This window comes from Corapipo altera, unplaced genomic scaffold, assembly GCF_003945725.1.
Source record: "Corapipo altera isolate COAL_440 unplaced genomic scaffold, ASM394572v1 56, whole genome shotgun sequence".
Lineage (NCBI taxonomy): Eukaryota > Metazoa > Chordata > Aves > Passeriformes > Pipridae > Corapipo > Corapipo altera.
This window is the reverse complement of record NW_020884896.1, coordinates 313,973-330,635: the sequence shown is the minus strand read 5'-3', so window position 1 is coordinate 330,635 and position 16,663 is coordinate 313,973. Positions and strand designations below refer to the sequence as shown.

General features: G+C 40.8%; 1 protein-coding gene across 2 annotated transcripts in view; it reads left to right on the top strand.

Annotated features, from left to right (window-relative positions):
- Positions 1–16,663, top strand: part of ANTXRL (ANTXR like) — a 58,809-nt gene that overhangs the window by 24,829 nt on the left and 17,317 nt on the right. For both annotated transcript variants that reach the window (XM_027648252.1, XM_027648253.1), the window contains exons 11-17: positions 1,390–1,459; positions 2,561–2,639; positions 6,832–6,927; positions 7,309–7,347; positions 10,466–10,564; positions 11,680–11,847; positions 12,997–13,077. In XM_027648252.1, the coding sequence (XP_027504053.1) occupies positions 1,390–1,459; positions 2,561–2,639; positions 6,832–6,927; positions 7,309–7,347; positions 10,466–10,564; positions 11,680–11,847; positions 12,997–13,077 (632 nt within the window). The remainder of the gene's footprint in view (positions 1–1,389; positions 1,460–2,560; positions 2,640–6,831; positions 6,928–7,308; positions 7,348–10,465; positions 10,565–11,679; positions 11,848–12,996; positions 13,078–16,663) is intronic.

The following is a 16,663-nucleotide window of genomic DNA, read 5'->3' as shown; positions in this document are numbered from 1 at the left end:
TTGTGGTTTATCAGTTAAACAGACTTTTTGCTTTTTTTTTCTTGTCCCCAATCCACTAGCACCTTGATTGGACTTCACACAGTGAGTGCTGACCTGGGCCTGGAAATACACAGGAGGAAAACTACTCTGATTCCATTCCAGCTCCATGTTGTGTTTTCCTTGGGTTAGGTCTGCAACAGATGTTGTGATGAGATGCTGATTTAGGCTGGCCAGCTTTTTTTGCCATCAGGCTGGCCCTAAAACATACCAGTGATTTTTATGCTGTCATCTCTGCCAAGGCAGGGAAATGAGTTCTGTCTTCAGGTGTGCTTGAAGTGGGAAAAGCATGAAGGAACAACTCTTAGATTTGTTGTTGCTCGAATTGTTTTTTTTCCCTAGGTAAAAAGAGTAAACAAATATCTGTAAATAAGATGGCAGCTTTTATCAGCCCGTTACTTGGGTTCAACTCTTGTAGACCAGTCTTTCTCCAGGCTAGCACCAGAGCTGCTTTGCTGGCCATTTAGAGCTAAGCTATAGTCACAGGAGTACTGCATCTGCTTTTCTGCCTCAGTTTACTCACTTCTAGTGGAATACCATTGCAGGATTACTGCTGGGCCTCCTGTCTGTGTTCATGGGACTTGGCTTTTTGGATGTGACTTCTGAAAGCTAAAGGATTAACACTGCTGGCTGCTGGAGCAGTGGTGTGCAAGAAGGTGGGAAAACACCCACGGCTGTGCTTTTGGCTCTACCTGTACCAAACCCTTATAAACATGGGCTATTTGCAGTTTATGTTGCCACAGAGGGGAGGTCAGGTACAGTAGAAGCAGTTGGTGCAGGGTAGGTCTCAAGGGAACACCAGTCATGGCCCCTCTCTGTTTGGCTCCTATAAATGACCAACCCTGGTTGGTTTGGGTTTTTTTCTCCAGTATTTGTCAGCTTTAGCTCTGCCCCATCTCTGTTCTTCCTTTCTCCTGGGCTCAAACAGTGCAACCTTGGATTCTGCTCTGTGTGTATTTGACAGTGGGTAGATAAAAATTGAACGCTAAACTTTTGACCCCTTGAGTAATTGAGGGGTCAGAGTATTCAGTATGAGTAGAGGTTGCATGCACTTTTCAGATGGGCATGATTGATACTGCTCAAAGCTGACTTCCAAATGGCTGATCACTGCTGTCAGGAACAGAGGTAAACTTCCATTTCTTAGCTGTGATACCTCTAGCCTGGTAGCATCATGTTGGCATCAGCATGAATGGTTGTTCTAGTTGGTAATCAGCACCACTGGGGAGTATTGGTACTTGCCCATATACTGAGTTGATCTTTGGCTGTCATTCATGTCAGCACTTCTCCAGGGGGTAGCCTGCTTGGAACAATTTCTTTTTTTCATCCCTGATAGTTATATTAATCTCTTTTCAGATGAAAAACCGACTCTTATTCACGATACTTACTTACTTTGTCCTGCACCAGTGATAGAAGATGTTGGACAGTAAGTATTGCTTTCCAGCATGTATCAAGAGAGAGTGGACTTCTGGATGAGGATGTCATTACTGAACCAAAGGCTCACAATTTTGCCCAGAGTGTCTAGCTAATAAGTTTATGTATATGTGTGTCAGATTGCAGCCATCCCCCTTGTGCCAAATCCTTTCCTAGTATGAGTCAGCATAACCCTATTCAATGTTGGGTCTTTAGCACAGTTTAACCAAAGGTCTTGCTGGACCATGACCCTATGTCATAGAATGGTGATTCCTCCTTTGTTCCTATATCATGTTTTTTCAGACCAAAAGGTAATTAAATTACAGGCAAACTTTTTGATTGAAAGGAGGTGCTTGATTTGAATTGCTTTGCTGCTGTTATAGATATTGCTTCCTGTATTTTGCCCTGCTCTGTCTAGTGTTGGTATTTTTCAGCTGTTTTAATCCTTTAGACTCCTAGGAGACATGGCATAATGCCCTACCTTTCCCCTTGGTGATCTTGTGGGTGCTTAAATACTGTACTGGGCCTCCATCCCCCTTTGTATTTGTGGGTGAAGCAAATTTGTTTGGTTGGGTTTTGTCCTTTTTTATTACTATTATTTTTTATTTTTCCCCCTTAGACCCTCTCTCTAATATTGGAGAATGGCTAAGGACAGAATCTTCTAAAATTTCACTGTTATTTCAGTGTTTTTACCCTTAACCTCTATGCATGTATTCTGGATTTCCTTGGATTACAAAAGAAACATTCTCATGCATTAAGTTGCAGAAGGGGGTTAAAAAAAAAATCTTAGTTTCTTGTACTCTTTAGGGTAATATGGCAAATGTCTGAGACATTGTTCTAATTCACTGGCCTAGTGCCCTTTGCCCCAGGTGGAGGAGGTTGTTTTATAAAGAGGATATGTCCCAGCTCAATTAAGGCAATATAAAAAGGGTAGTTCCTGGGCAAGGAGAGAGGCAAATGCAGGTAAGTGCCCGGAGCCATGAAAATGCCTTGACTCAGCAGGGCACACTGTCCATGTGTGTTTATGAGCCAATGGCTAAAAGAGAACCAGAGTAAAGGTAACAGTGGGTGTAAATATGACACTGAAAATAAATGTATCTGTTTTGTGCTTTAGGGTGGTTTTCCTGCAAGTCAGCATGAACAATGGGCTAACGTTCATCTCCAGCTCTGTCAGCATCACCAGCACACATTGTGTAAGTAATTGCAATGGGGCTTGACAGAGAAACCATGAGATCTTGGAAAGAAACGGTGGTTCTTTAGGCAAAGCCTTCTTGAGCGAGCATGGTCTCTCTACAGCTTCTGCATCACAGTTACTGACCAGATGGAAGCAGCTCTTGGAAAAATAACCAGGGCTACTTAAGATTAAATTTTTATTGATGATAGACAATCATGACAGATTACCTGAATAAAAAAATTACAACAAAAGGCATTCCTATTCCAAGAGAGAGATCCTCAAATCTAGGATCTTACTGGCAGGTGATCTCAGAAAATGATGGAAGGAGCATCAGGAAGCAACACCCTATTGAGCTTTGGGATACCTAATGGGATCTGGAGTGAAAAGGCAACTGTTAGGACTTCGATCAGGAAGGGCCACAGAATGAAAGGTCCTCTAAATTGACATGGTTGTTTTTGGTTGGAGCTTACAGCATTTGTTCTTTGACCACCACAGTTTTCCTTTACTAATTCAGGATTTGCTAAGGTGTTTTTTAAGTTTTAGTGATAGGGTCTGTTTACTTTTTCTCTTGGTGTCGTGTGGGATGACCAGAAAGAAATAGAACTCTCAGATTCTGATATGAGTGTCGTAATAAAATGCTCCTGCTTAGCCCAACCAAGGGAGAGTGTGCTGTTGTGGACAGTGATGGTTAGGATACAAGAATCTTATGGTCAAAAAGACCAGGTGAAGTGTCAGGGAAAACAGCTAGAAGTAATCCTTTATCAAAATCTGATTTTTAGAATCAAACAATCAAAATTAAGAAACTGACTACTAGATAAGCAATTGTCTTCCTTACCTTTGGGGTAAAAATAGGCAATGCCCATAGCTGATGCAAGCAAGCACTGTAAGTAAAGTTGTAACCTGGTGCTTCTGGTCTAAACCAGAATTGTTTTCTATCAGGTGCTTCTGGCTGAAGTACCTGATAGCAAACAATTTGTATCAAACTTGAGCTTTATTGTTATTAGTGTCAAAAGGACTTTTATAGCCTATGCCAAATGCTGTCATATTGGCTTGTAATCATTGTTGGCCATTTTGACAGTTGCAGAGGAGAAGGGCAGGAATGCAGATAGAGGCAGTGACTGGAACTTGCAGATATCATTTTTTCATGTTTTCAGTGATGAAGGTGGGAAATCTCAAAATAGATTGCTGGAACACTTTGGGGTGCAGGGACTGAATTTAGCAGTGATGTGTTTGCTGTTTTACCCGATCATTTCTACTTTACAAAACTTTTCTCCAGATTTTCAATACTGAGGACTGATATTTTCACATTTTATTCCACTCTTTTACCTCAAGTACAATAAAACCTTTCAAGTCTGCAGTGTAACAAAAGTGTTAAATGGTGCATTTAGTATGTAACCTATTTCTGATGAAGACTGAAGTCTCAGCTCTAGCTGGGGTTCCTAAAGGCCAGAGCATGGATGGAGAAAGCTTTTCTTCTTGGTAACCTTAGAATAAAAAGAGGAATCCAATCTCCAGTCCTGTCAGTCTGACAGTTTTTGACCAGCCTATTGCAGATTTAATGTGAAGGAGGCAGGAAGCCTTGTTCACAGCTGGTGCAAAAATACTGTCTCACTCCAGTTACATCCCATAAGCAGGGAGGTTGGCAATTCAGTTTCCAACTTTATCTTAATTCATGCATTTCACTCTTCTCATTTTAGAGACTCCCTCTAGTTCCTTTCCTCTCCTGTTTCCTTTTCTGTGGGTGGCAGTCAGCTGGCCTGCTCAGCTCTCCTCCCCAGCTGGTCCTTCTGTCCTTTCTATACAGTAAGTATCTTCACTTTACTCCTAAAGCCTCTGTGTGATTGCGATGCTTATTTCTGTTCAGCTGCATGAAGTCTGCTATTTTCTTTTCAAAGTCCAGCTTCACTGTGATGCTTTGTGTCATTAAAATCACTGAAAGAAGACTAGCTTCTTGCTGCCAGCAGCTCCTGAGCTTCTATGGCAAACAGCAATTTATATGTGCAGTTAGCATGAGAAAAGCAATGCCTGAGAACAAAGGTGACAAAACAAGGAGGTAAGGTGTGTTTGGAGTAATAGGAGCAGTGGTACTGCATAGCTACTGTGCTTGATTTGGTTTTAAGGAGTACAACAATACTTCCTAAAGCTATACTTGATTTTTACTCACCCTTTTCTCAGCAAACGGACTTACTGGGAATTAATACCTCTTCAAGTATTTGCTTTCCAGATGCTTTAGTGCTACATGGGGCCTTAGGAGGACCAGAGAGGGGGGCCGTAGTGCTGAACTGCAGCTGGGTAGTGTGTCCTCTAACAGGACTTCTTTGAGCAGGGAGTCTGGTACACATGTTGCAGCACTCCAGCTGCTCCCTGACCAAATGAAGGTGAGCTAAATAGCTTATCCCAAACAGGTCAGTTTGTTGTATTTATAACAAAAAGCCACGGAGCAGTGGAGGGATGGTGATGCTGTGACACAGATAGGGGGTACTGGGTTACCCACCTAAAGGCATGGAGTAGGTACTGTGTTTGTGTAAATCCCGTATTGAACACATCAGTCCTGACAGCTCTAGGATTTGGCCTGAGAAAGAACTAGCTACCACCCAACTCAATCACTTGGGATCTCACCCAGATTTTGCAAGTTCTTATCAGCTGATACTTTCTTTTCCACCCTCAGCCTTTTCATTGTCTGAAGGGAAAACAAATGCACTTAGAACAACCCCTTTTGTAAGAAGGGGCTAAGGATCAGTTTCTGGTGTCATGGGAATTCAGTAAGTAGTTTCAGATTTAATAAGGTGAATCTCATGGGTTTTGTCATCTCTAAGTCTTTTTTGGAATTTGCTTTTTTTCGCTTTATCCTCTCACCTATCCTCTTTTGAAAATCTCTTACAGCTTCCTCTCTAACCAGCTCTTATTTCCTCAGCCTGATTCACCGACCTTTCTTCAAGCTCTTTTCACATCTCCCTAGACTCACGCTCTCCTCTAGTTTGCTGCCAAGTTTTACCTGGTCTTTGTTACCCTGTTGCTGGTGAATTGAACCTCTTCTCAAGTTCTGAAAATCTACCATTGAAGAGGTTTCTTTCCCAATATAAAAAAAAAGTTTAAATATAGCTGGAGCTAATCTTAACATCATTCCCGAAACCAGTGCAGTCCAAGGATAGGGCACATCCCACCAGTGCCCATCTGTGACAAGTGTTTAATTTCCAAAAACCATGTGCTCTGTGTGTTCTGCAGGAGCCAAGGAGCATATGAAAACTTGATTCCTGTAGTCATCAGAGCAATACACAGAGTTAATGCCTCTTCTGAATGCACTGATGTGAAATGCTACAAGTTCAAAGGATCCATCAAGATTTATCTGGAAAAATCAGAGCTGTGATTCTCTTTGGTTGCCTACCTGCTCTGGAAAGCTAAATTCAAGCATTGAAACTTACTTTTTTTTTTTTTTCTGGTAATTTTAAAGAAAATTTAAGTTGGCTTTTGAAGGTAGCCCCTTAGCTATCCATTCCCAGAGTCTCACTGTTCTCTGCAGAGATCAATGGAATATAAGAATCAGAAGTGCTTAAGATAATGATTACAGCATCTCATAAAAATTGTCAAACCAGCCCTAAGAAGCATACCAAGAACCAACAGCATTATTGACTAGTTTGTATAATCACTCAGGCAAGGGTTGTGTGTGCAGTTTGAGTCAAGGCAATACAGGCAGGCTTGGAGCTGATGCTCTGGGCAAGTAAGTTGTTCTCTGTTCTGCGATACTGACATGCAAACAGTTACCCATAAGGTCTTGTCTCCAGTATTCCCATTCCTTGGATATCAGCATTTGCATATTCTGCATCTCCAGTGATGAAAGGTTATTCTGCACGCCTGAGAGTCTGTGGTGATGTAGTTTGCAATGCCCCTCTGACAGTATTAAGGGAGCTGTCAGCACAAAATGGATTGTGTACAGGTTTAAGACTCTTGAATCTAATGGGCTATAAACATACCAAAAATTCATACATAAATTATACATATACACACTGCAAAACAGGAGATGCTCCCCTGATTTTGTGGCTTCAAATACAGGTTTGTCACATCAAATACTGTTATGATTTTAATGAAGATTAAGATCACAATCTTCCTGAGACCTTGTAATGAGTGAAAGTTGATTCTAAATGTATAACTTCAGGGCTCCTGCCTTCTTTGAGACATAGCCAATAACCCAGATGTAATCATCTTATTTGCAGCTGACTGGGACCATCCTTTTCATTGCTCTCCTGATTCTCTTCCTGCTGCTGGCTCTGGCTCTACTGTGGTGGTTTTGGCCCCTTTGCTGCACAGTGGTAAGTACAGTTTTTTATTCTATTGACTTAGTTTTATCTATTCTTGGCAAAAGCACACAACTAAAGCATTGGAGTGGGTAGTTAACTGCTTAAGAAAAATGTTGCCATATTTGTAAAGCCCTGATTCAACAAGTTGCTTAAAGTGCTTGTTGAAGTCACTCTAGTCTGGGTTTTTGATTGTTTCAAGGCATATGTGATTTTTACGCTGAATGAGAAGTTTAAGTATGTGGGTGTTGCTTAAGTTTCTGTAGGGATTGCATGTATGAGAATGAAGGACAACAACTCATTTGTGATATGATCAAGAAAACAAAGAGAACAAAGCATTGATATGGATGAACCCTACCATTGTCTCAGATTTCTCCCAATATTTGTATATTCCAGGTGATCAAGGAGCCGCCACCACCCCCACCCCCAGAGCCTGTGAGTATGCTATTTTGGAGCTGTTGCACTTTCTGCAACCACTGTAGTGTATTGTGCTGTGAAAGGAATGTCACCCCTGTAGGTGTCTTAATGACACCTTGAAGGCTGTGAAAGGAAGTCCTCTAGGTCAGGGCAGTTATTTCTGCCTTCTGACCTCTTTATATACATACAGCAAGGCTGCTTCCATCCAGAGAGAAAATAATTGCATAACTCAGAAGTCCACAGACCAACAGTTCCTATGGTATTTCGTTCCTTCTGCTGTGCTTCAAACAGGTGTGTAAGCAAGTCTTTGCTTCTCAGTCTGTGCTGACAGCTGTCCCTCCTCCAGTAAAGCTGTCATTGTTCTCAGCAGGAGTTTAGCACAGATTGGCAGTAAGGAACAGTCTGGCAGCTGGAAGAAAGGACAGCAAAGGCCACATTCTTGTGGCTTTGCTACAGGAGAGGGAGACAAAAGCCTGTCCTGGCAGTGGCTCTTCTGCGGAGTGACCTTTTGGAAGAACATTTAGCCTTTCATCATTTAGGTTGTGCTGTTTGAGGCAGGGTTCTATTTAGCTCTTTTAGAGACAGTAACTCACTGACCCTGACCTCAGCTTAGTTGCACTGTACTAATTTCATGAAAATAGAAGAAGTAAATAAAATTACTCCAGAGAAAACTTATGCCTGCCTTTATTTCTTTCATAGGCATAGACAGTTAAATGATGGAAAAATACTTGGTAACCCACAAGAGAATCTTACAGTTTGCTGCTAACTTGCTGTAATTTGGCATGAATATGAGGAGGCAACGACTGCTGCTGTTTTGAGGTTGCTAGAGGCCACCATTACTGTGTATGTGATCCTGTTGCTTGTCCTGAGCACTGTAACAATTTAACTTCAGAATACACACCAAAATTCATGTTTTTATTGCAATTAGTGTTATCACAAAGTGTGCAATTCCAGCCATGCTGTGTTTGAAGGTTGCAGAGAGTATTACACCCCTGCAGCAGAGTTTCCAGATGCTTTGCAATTATTGTCATCAACAGAAATTTTAAATGCAAAAAAAGAGACTAAACTGATGTAAGCCTCCAGGAATAATGCAGAATACAGATGTTATCCATCTTGTTACTTGGCCTTGTCTTTATCCAGTATGGATTGTTGTTTCATTACACTTAGCACTAGCCTCTCTAGATATGGTGACTTGCCCTTTAGCTGATGCAGTTTGGTGTTGCTGCTCTTAAACTGTATATAGTTATGTAAAACTTGTTCTAAACCACAAGCATTAGATTTCCATGTGGTAACTGTAAATGTTTCTTTGCTGTATGTTCAGTATAGGGGATATTTCATATAAATCCTGTATTAGCTGGAAAAATATCAGCCGTCATTATTAACTATGTCTTGCCAGTGTCAGGCTTGCCAGCAGCAAGAGCTGTTAGACATGAATGCTTGAAATCTGTGTTATATCTCATAGAAGAGGCAGAGTATTTTATATAGTACTCAGGTTCACAATTAAATATAAACATATTAAAAATGCTGATGTAGTTCACTGGGTACTGTTTTAGATGTGGCACGAAGTGGGATAAAATTTGTGCATTTGTTATACTCTTTAAAAAAAAACAACTAAGTGAAACAGCAACAAACCCCAACACCAAACCACAATACATTTCTTGTATATTTATTTCCCTGAATTAGGATAAAACCAAAACACAACAATAAAAAATCATAAAAAACCACCAAACTGAAAAACCAAAACAAAACAACAAAACCCCCAAACTCAAACTCCCCTTACTAGTTCATGGAAATGTCAACTCTAGCCTTGCCTGGCCATACTGAAGAATTTGTTGGAGGAATTGACCTGTTGAACCATAGCTGAGAGATCACATATCACTGAATAACTGATGGAATCCTTTCTCCAAGGCATAACCTAAGAGCTAAATACAAACAAATAAAAATTAAATCAAGCTTTTAAAAAGCTTTTCTTGACTTTTGGGCTGTCAATTCCTGATACATTCCAATAGAAACACAAAAGGCAATTTTGAGAAACTGTCAGCTAGTAATGTGACAGTAATTTATGTCCATCTACAGTATTTGGATTTAACTTGATTCTTTTAATTTTATTTTTTTATTAAAAGCTAAGTCCAGGTAGTGTTTCTAGAAACATACCTGTACTGATGAAAATTAGCAGAGAGCACTGTGCATGGCCAGTCCAAGAGCAGCACACACATCTGCATACCAGCATGAGGTATAGTTATTTGTCTTTGTTAGTGTGTAAGGAACGAAAATAATATTGTAGGAGGCTTGTTGGGCCCTTTCCTCATTTATGTGTGTACTTGGAGAGTGTCATGGTGTGACTTTCAGGTGCCTTGACGTAGTGTAGTGATGAGGAGTCTGAGAAATCTATTCATATATCAGTGACTTTTACTGGCTCAAGATGATAGAGCTGGAGATGTGTCCCCAGGGTTGTCGAACCAGAAATATCTGCCAGGTTTTAGTTAAGCAAGAATAGAAAATGAACCTGAAGTAAGTCCCTGATTCTGACTTGCATGTTCCTTAAAAATGACCTGCAGTGTTTATAGTTGTTCTGGATCTGAGCTCCCTGACAATTTGGAGATGCTCCTGTCTGATTCCTGGTTTCAAACTGTACAGCTTGAGCCTGCAAAGAATCAAGCGGTGTAGAATAACTTGTTACAACTGCCATGAGAAAAGGGTCTGATGAACGTGTAGAAAACTCACTGTGTTTTCCTCTGTTAGGTGACATTAATTTCTAAAAGTGTAATTAATAAATTAGTTATTTGGGCTAACTGATTGCTGCATTTTCTGCATAGCATAGTGGCAATCCAGTATAGTGTAAGATTCATCTGCATTTTGCCATCCCTTACAAGTCAGTTGGGATTTTGGAGCTTAGTGCATATTTGACTACATAAAAGCTGCCTGGGGAGAGGAATAGACAGTCTTCTTTGGCTTTCCTAGTTAAAATTGCAGCTGTAGAGACAAGAGACTTTTTTTTTTTTTTTTTTGATCAGCAAATAAGCATAACACACAAAGCCAGATATCCAAGGACTGGACCATTGGATATTCAGCTGTTTTCCATAGTTTTTGCTGTTTATGTGAGAACAGCTGTAATATCTCCTTGTCTTTCCCACAGGAATCAGATGATGAAGATGGATTGCCAAAGAAAAAGTGGCCAACTGTGGATGCATCTTATTATGGAGGTCGAGGTGTTGGTGGGATTAAGAGGATGGAGGTATTTGGCTTATTCTTTAGTGTTGTAAAACCCATCACATTTAGTTGAAAATTGTACCAATACGTTTTTATATGACTTTTGAAAAGGTACCTTGATGGACTGGAGGCTGGGATTTAATTAGGGCTTGTCTACCTGATTTGCACCTGCTGTTCAAGTAACAGAGATCAAGCTGCTATCATTTGCATGAATAATTAAATTAATCTAGCATTATGAGCCAGAGAAAATTTGCAGGGTAAGAAATGAGATAAACACCAAAAGAGGTTTTAATTTACCCGAACTCTTCAGTGCAGTTTTGTCCAGTTCTCTTGTCAGAAAGACATCAGGCAGGGTTACGCTGATTCTAAGTATTTGAGGGTGCCATCTATGCAAAGGCTGAAGGCAGTTGGTTTGGGGAATTTAAACCAGTGATTTTTCTTTTTCTTTTGCATTCTTTTTTTCCATTTAAGCATTAACTCTTGATACACAAAAACACATCTATATTGAAATTGACCAATGAATCAAATCCAGTTCATATACAAGTCAGTCCTGAAGTATAAGTGAGGTGTCACTGTGAAAAAAATCTGCCTTGTGGTGTCCTGTGGCATGTACATTCCAGGGAGTCAGTGGATTGTCATTCACCTGTATCAGCTGAGGGCCTAAAGATGACTTCTAGCCATGTCACTTAAAGGGTAATCAGGAGCTGGAACAGGCTGTCCAGGGAAGTGGAATTATCATCCCTGGAAGTGTTGAAAAGGTGTGTGGATTTGGCACTTGAGATATGGTTTAATGGTGTACGTTATGCTGCTGGGTTAATGGTTGGAAAGTTGGACTCAATCAGCTTAGAGGTCTTTCCAGTCTTAATGATTCTCATCTGCCCCAGATGCTGTGAATTCCCACACCACTTTAAATTACTGGAAGGTGAAAAGGCTAGTAGTTCAAGAAGCTTTTGAATGAGACTATTTTATTCTTAAATGTGTATTTCTGATTACAGTGGGAGTTCGGTGCTTTCATAAATTTGACTTCATTTCTGGTGGCACTGGGACATCCGATGGGAACTAGATTAATGTCTGTGGAAACCACTTACCAGTGGGGAGTGCTGAAGTGTCTCTACTTACAGTGTGCTCTCCTGTCTTCAGGTGCGATGGGGAGACAAGGGGTCAACGGAGGAAGGAGCAAAATTGGAGAAACCCAAAAATGCTATTATTAAGTTACCAGAACAGGAGTATGAGCCATGGGAACCTAAGCCAAAGAAACCTCATGTGAGAAAACCACCTTCCCAGCGAAAATGGTACACTCCCATCAAGGTAATATGTCTGACCCTCATTTTTATCAAGTCTCTCGTGTCATATATGATACTACATCTTGCTGAATTAGCACAACCTTTCTGCAGAGCTGGGAAAACCTATTTGGAAAAGTAGCTGTTAATCCTCAGCTTTGCTTTTTTCTTGGAACACACATCTCACCTGGCACTGTATTGCCATAGATTTTTAAGGAAGAGTAAAGGGCATGAGCAGATATATTCCTTTCCTCAACTCACACTGTCTTTCCAAATACAGTGTGGATTGTAACAGCAGATTGCTCAACTCTTGCTGGGGGGCAGGATGCTGTTTTGTGCCATCTCAAGGCAGTCAAAAAGAGGATCGGATGAAGTGCACTATCCTTGTTTTGACTGCATCGTGACTAAGGCCTTGGGTTGGAGTCCAGCTCTTTTTCCCTCTAGTTCAGCCACAAGACCAAGTGTTTGATTTTTGGGCAAGTCACTCAGTCTCTGCACACTTTCATCCCCATTTCTCCCCATGTAATTATAGTATCTAGTGTTTCAATGTCTTTTAATGTATGTGTCCTCACACAACCTTTGAGGCAGGGAATAGCTGTTATCTCTGCTTACAGAGAAGAAAACTGGAGGGCTGGCATGGCTGAGGGAACAGCATACCATGCTCATCCCAGAAATCTGTGGCCATGTCCCAAAACAGTACTCTGTGGGATGAGTTCCCCCCTCCCCACCATAGTCACAGATGAATTAAACAGTGCTTGAATTTATTGTCAGGAAAGTATCTGTGAATTTTAAAGCTTTGTGGCTGTTTTTCAGTGTTCCAGCTCTCTCCCCATAAGTACAGTAGTTTTGTTTTGCCTTTTGTAACACCTCAAGTAACATTAATACCTTAATGTAACACCTGTCTGATTGTCTCTCCTAAGGGAGTTGCTTACATTAAACTGCTGTCATCCTCAGTGAGTTTTGAGCAGACAGAATTTGGCCCACTGCATATTGGGTATGTGTTACCCCATAGAGGTCCTTCTGGTTGTCCAGATAAGCAGTGTACAGGGTGAGGGCACAGGACCAGTGTGTGTGCAGACAGTTTAATACAGGAAAGCTGTATTAACTCACCTGTAGTTTCATATCATGCTATTTTCACCAAATTTCTTGGTCATATCTTGTTGGTTTTGTATTCCAGGGCAAACTTGATGCACTGTGGGCTTTGGTTCGACGGGGCTATGATCAAGTCTCTCTTATGAGACCACAGCCAGGGGATAAGGTAAGGTATCACAAATGCACTGGCATGTCACTCCTCTGTTAGCAGCAGCAATGCTGTTCCCTCCCAACCAGCCATCTTTTTTTTTTTTTTTTTTGACAAGAAACAGATATTTCAAAACAAGCTAAAATGCTTGCTGTGGCATCTGTTTAAAAGTATTGTCCCAAAAGGTCAACAGCAATGTCTCCACTGTGATAATTTGAGCAGAATGAAGAAGGAGCTGGCCGGTCACAATAGTATATGAGAACTGTTTCAGTCATATACATTCTTTGCCTTTTTTTTTTTTCCAGGACAAATATGTTGAAGTCAAAAGACAGGTTCTTTGCTCATGGGCTCTGCTTGTTTTAAATTTAATATGCAGTGGTTGTTCTACAACAGTAATTATGTTTTCTACTCAACTTCATAAAAATGTTTCTCAGCTTTAATAATGGAGTTTAGTGATTAATGAGAGAAATCATGAACTGTGCAGGTAATGAAAAAACAAATAGGTTAATGGAGAGCAAAGTTGCTGTTGAATTCTGTGCAGATACATTTTGCAGTCATATCCTATGTATAGGCAGAGAGTATCTCCTGCCTTGGTGAAGTCTGTTGACCAAAAATAGGTCAGGAGTAGATTCCTCGTGGGAGGAAACAGGGAGTTTGTGCCTTTCAGAGCCACAAAGATGTCTATGTACTGTGCCTGGTCACTGGCAACAGCTTAGTTCAGAGCTCTCAGTTTCCTCATGAGAGCCTGGCACCATTATGGTTGTCTCTATTTTTTTATTCTGAGGGGACAGCTCCCTAAGAATTGAGTGCTGTTGCACCTTCAGGTTTGGCTTTCTGTGATGGCACTTTGAAACATGAGTCCTAAGCAGAGATGGCAGCATCTTTCTCTTCCCTGTGGCCAGACTCCATACATTTCATCACCTTTGCTCTCAGGGGAAGGAGTTACCGAGTTGTGGCAATAGGGGCCGTAAAGTGCTTTTCTGGGGTAGGAATGGTACAGAGGCCCTAATGCTGGGCCTGTTTGCCTGTGTGACTTTCATACCTAATAACAGATTTTGAAAGTTAATAACAAAATTTAAAACTAGCCCGAATTTGAATCATCTAGGGCAAATAATTTGCATGTTTCTGGCCTTTAGCAAAATCCTATTATGGCATTTGTCTAGTTATTAATCAAATATGCTACTTCAGTATTTAAAGTTTAATCTCTTGCATTTTTATTTTGACTTTTAAGGAAACTAATAGAACAAACCCAGCTCCTTATGCTACTTTATAAAATGGTCTTAACTGTTTCACTAAGCTGCATTTTTAAGGCAGCTGTTTGAGACACCTTATTTACTTTTAAGGCACGATCTGGAGGTTCTGAATAGGCTCTTTAGGTCCAGCTGTATTTTGATAGCTAACACTGTATAATATGAATCTATCCTCTGCCTTTCATTCCCTTGGCTGGGACATTTCTATCAGTGCAGAGCACAACAGAGCCTCTGTTAGCCTGCATGGTCAAGAAACATGCAGGGGGCTGACTCTGAACAGGGATCCTCAGTTCCTTGCCTTTCAGCTCTGCTGCGAGGAGAGCAAGGGGCTGAAAAGAGGCAATGTAAAACGGAGTGAGCTGTAGGATTATTTTATCGGGGAGAACATTAGAAAAATCAAATGTACATCTGGGAAATAGGGTGGAAAGAATCCTATTGAGCCAGATTCAGTGGAATCATAGAATCAACTCTGTTCCCTGGCCTGTGAAATTAACTAAGGCTGAAGAATACTGAAAGTGAAACAAGAAAATGACATCTTTCTACTGTTAAAAAAAAAATCACAGGCCTGCATTTCATGGAGAAAATTAGTGTAGAAAGGAGCAAGGCTATTATTTATTGTTTGAGTAACTCCTCTATTAACAGTCTCCCAGTAGAGAACTGACTCCTTGTAAGTTAGGTTTTTGGTGGGGATATGTGTGTAAATATACCCGTATGTACGCATTAAGTGCCTGTGAACAAACACATGTGCACACGCTTTGTGGCTGAAGAATGGGAAGATCGGGCCAGTGCTGTGAGTGACCAGCAGCACAGAGACCTTGGAACTCTGGCTGTGCAGAGATGGAGGAGCCTGGTAGCCCCAGGAACAAGCCCACAGCTCTGCTTGACTCACCCTAGAAGGAGACAAGGTCACTCCTGTACAACTGTGCTGACAGCAGTCAATGGATTTAGTGTAGTATTGGGCAGACACGAAAGTTCAGCCTAACATGCCTTAGTGTATGGTGTTCTTCCAGACTGTGACATCCAGAGGCTGTGTGGTGATCTTGGAGTAAGGGATTGCTTAGATTTGTGGGGTTTTGAGGGATTGGGGCAGGTAGGGGGCAGGGGAAAGAGTTCTTTGTGGTTTTCAAGTGTGCCTTTTTTGTTGTATTTTACAGTTGTTTCATAGCTGTCTTCGTTGTTCAGTAAAACTTAGAAAGCAGAAGAAACACAATTTAACGCTGTTTTGGGAGTGACATTTGGCTTCATAACTTGTAAAATTCCTACCTCTGAAGTTCCCAGAATGAGTCAAAGAATTACCTTTATATTTTTAGGAGTTACCAGAGATATAGATTGTTTCCTACTGTAACAAGATTCACTGTAGTTACATTTTGCAAACTTTTTTCGCAGTTTACCTCCACTGAAAAAAAAAAGTTTTCATTTTCCATTTTTAATGCTTCAGTTGGGCATATGTTTCCTTCTTGCAGACACTGGATGAAATTATAGCAAACCACTTTTTTCTGCATAATGAAAATACTAATTATGGAGAAGAGAACATCCACAGTACAGGGAGAAAAATATTTTTCATAAGGCTTTTGGGACAGGGGGAAGATGACAACTTGTTTTTTGTTTGGACATTAAAAAAATCTTTAAAAATATTTTGAAAAGTGTAATTTCTCTTACCATTTGAAAAATGAATACTGTGGTTTGAGAGCTTTTATTCCCCCCCAAAAAAAATCTGAAAAATATTTGTAGAAAAACTTTCTGTAATAGTTTTGTTGGGTTTTGTATATTTACCAATGTATCTGACTTTGTCACAGAGAAGCAAAATTCTGCTACACTTTTTCACAGCTGTTCAGCATCTTCCCCTACAACACAGGCCTCTTCTCTTTGGATCTACAAACCACACAGCAAAGGCAGTATTGCTACCCCAGGTTTTTAAATCATGACTTCTTCCCCACTTCCACAATGAAGCAAAGTTAAAAATGTCACCGTTTATATATATATATATATATGATGAAATCCATTCCAGAGTGTATGTGAGAGCCTTGCAGTGGAAATACAAGCTGAAGCACGTGTACGAATACAGGACTGACTGCTGCAAGGGATTTCTGTTGTCCTTTGCTCTGGGTGGCCAGGTCTGCTCTCCATCCATCTGTGCTTCTTCCTTCGTCGGGGTCCTCTTGCTATTCCCAAACCACCTGCTCTTTTCCTTACCTGTGCCTTACTTCAACTCCTGCCCTAGACATTCCCTTCCATTTCCTTCTGTGTTTTCTTCCTCTTCTTGTTTTCTCTCTTAGTTTTTGTTTCCGTGCCCCTCCCCTTGGTTGAGACCAAGTGGTGCCATGCAGTCCTGCTCTCTGGGAGCAATGGGCTTG